This window comes from Alosa sapidissima, chromosome 18 (assembly GCF_018492685.1).
Source record: "Alosa sapidissima isolate fAloSap1 chromosome 18, fAloSap1.pri, whole genome shotgun sequence".
Taxonomy (NCBI): domain Eukaryota; kingdom Metazoa; phylum Chordata; class Actinopteri; order Clupeiformes; family Clupeidae; genus Alosa; species Alosa sapidissima.
Window position 1 is genome coordinate 9,703,041 of NC_055974.1, and position 2,500 is coordinate 9,705,540.

At 42.5% G+C, this 2,500-nt stretch overlaps 1 protein-coding gene across 4 annotated transcripts in view; it reads right to left on the bottom strand.

The window, feature by feature from the left end:
- sorcs2 (sortilin-related VPS10 domain containing receptor 2) overlaps positions 1 to 2,500 on the bottom strand; it is a 221,453-nt gene that overhangs the window by 47,618 nt on the left and 171,335 nt on the right. For all 4 annotated transcript variants that reach the window (XM_042070437.1, XM_042070438.1, XM_042070439.1 and 1 more), the window contains exon 4: positions 1,569 to 1,733. In XM_042070437.1, the coding sequence (XP_041926371.1) occupies positions 1,569 to 1,733 (165 nt within the window). The remainder of the gene's footprint in view (positions 1 to 1,568; positions 1,734 to 2,500) is intronic.

The window sequence follows — 2,500 nt, forward strand, 5'->3', positions numbered from 1 at the left end:
TCTAAATGTTTGCTACAGAGAACTAACAGAGGCCAATGACCATCATTCTCTTCTACTTCATCCATCAAGTGTTGCCAGCACTGAGCAAACCCCTTTTTACTGACACCTGTAAAGGGACTATGTGTAGTATCTTTTAATTCAGAGTATGAAAGGATGGGATGGAATAGAAATGGCAACAGAACGTGAAGAAATAAGCATTTTTGATGAAATATAAAAAACGTCTATGCTCTGCGTTGTCCAGATATCCACCAAGGCTAGCTTGCCAAACAGCTACCTTTGGACCCTGTTCGGACTGTACTCTGTTGTAATACAACTTTGTAACCTCAATGCCATTCAATGCAAGTCAAATGAAGATCACCATCTCAACCGCAATGGCGCATTCAAGATTCAAGACAACTCAAATCTTATAGAATTCTACTCAGCCCCTTATACAACAGTATGGCCCCCAAATTATTATGACCGCCGCACAGCGAAGCGGCGGTCATATAGGTTTAGTGTCAGTTTTTTTTTTTTTTTTTTTTTTTTTTTCTTTTTCGCATGTCCAAATTTCCGTCAAGGATTCCCAGGACACTGTAAGACCGGGGTACACGAAACTTGGTGGGCATGTAACCCCAGATGGATAGCATGGAACCATCATTTTTCGTTTTGATCTGTAGCCCCCCCGCTGGACTGGATCCCCCGAAAGGAGGGTAGGGCAGACACAGTTTTCTGTGAATATCTCGAGAACCGTAGGGTTTAGGAGGACCATTTTTTTTTTGTATGTTGATCTCAAAGGGCCATGTCAACCCATTCCATAACCCCTCATTCATGTATAGCGCCACCTAGTTAAACACAAAAAAGTAAAAATGAGGTGTTGTAATCTGTGACCTAACATAGTCAAAACTGCACGAAATTGGAAGTGTAGGATCATTATGACACCCTCTGAATGCACGCCAAGTTTCGTGGAATTCCGTTCATGGGGGGCCACACAATAATATGACACATACTCACACAGTAGACATATATACGCATGCATGCACATGCACACACACACAGGCACATAAACAGGCAAACACACACATGCACGCACACACACCCACACACACATAAACATAAACATGTACACGCACACATGCACACAATTCAAGAATTTCTCAGAATTATGAACAGGCAAGATGGGGGTGGGGTTGTATAAAATGTATATTACATGTGAAATCTATGAACTAATCATGTTTTGGTACTTGTTGTCTAGCAGATACCAGTGAGAATTGAGTGTGCATAATGCAATTCAGTGAGACAGTTAGAATCATATATGCCTTTCAGCGTGACTTATTTTTGTGGAAAACGTGTGCTGGACTGGGCGGTGGTCATATTTTGTACCGCTCTGCGGTACATCTAGTTTACTAATTTCTGATTGGACGAGAGGCATTCCATGAGTCATCACGAGTGGCAATATCTCAGGACATCCTCACCTGGGCATTTTACAGCTAGCCGTATTCATTAATGACTTAATTCATTATGAATTCATTGTTAATTGATTAATGTAAGAATAGCATTGATGAGGAGACTCCAGCCCCGGCTTGGCTCACCCTGGCGTCTTTGCTGTAGGCCAGCAGCTTGTCCTCCTCCTTGGGGTGGAAGAGCAGCGTGTCCACGCGGAAACTCAGAGGCTGCCGCTGGAAGGAGGCACCCTCATCCGTGCTGATGAACAGCATGTGCTCAGCCTCGTTGATGTTGTGGCTCACCAGGATCACCTAAACAACAAAAACAACAACAACAACAACAGACAAACAAACAAACAAAAAAACATGTTAAATCAGAACAGAACAAATCCAATTTGTGTCAACGCTTCCTATCTTTGTTGCTGTTGGACCTTTGAAAGAACTGACGGAAATGTCTTCCTATCCGCCTATAATGAAAGGGTTCAAAGGAGAGCCTGTTCAGCTGCTAACTTCATTATTGCTTTCAACTCTGAACTCAAGCTCAAATGCAAGAATCTGATCTTCTTCTTCAAACAATTCTCCCATCTGCTCAGCCTGGCTGCATTGGATCCTAGTATAATGTCTTACTGGGGGAGCTATATAGCACAATGAGTCGTATGGAGTGTAGGTCTTTCCTTACATTACAGCAGAGAATAGATGGCAGTATATCCCTCTAGACCTAACAAGAGGAGTGTTAGGTCTTTCTTTACATAACAGCAGAGAATAGGTGGCAGTTCATCCCTCTTTGTCTGATGTATCTGATTAACACTGACAGGCAGCACTTTATTTAACTGAGTATTGACATGAGACAAGAGAGTCAGTTGATGACAGAAGATTAACTGGAGGGGTGAAGGAATCTGTTGAAGCTTACAGATTTCACCGTGTGTTTTTGTGTGGAGGTGTTTTCACAAAAACATACCCTAGGCACAGATTAGAACGACAGAATAACACTGGCCTTGGCATTGACCAACTCTGACAATTTTTGCTAGCAGTAACTCTGACTCGGAAAGTATTCAGTGAGAATCTGAGGTTCACACACA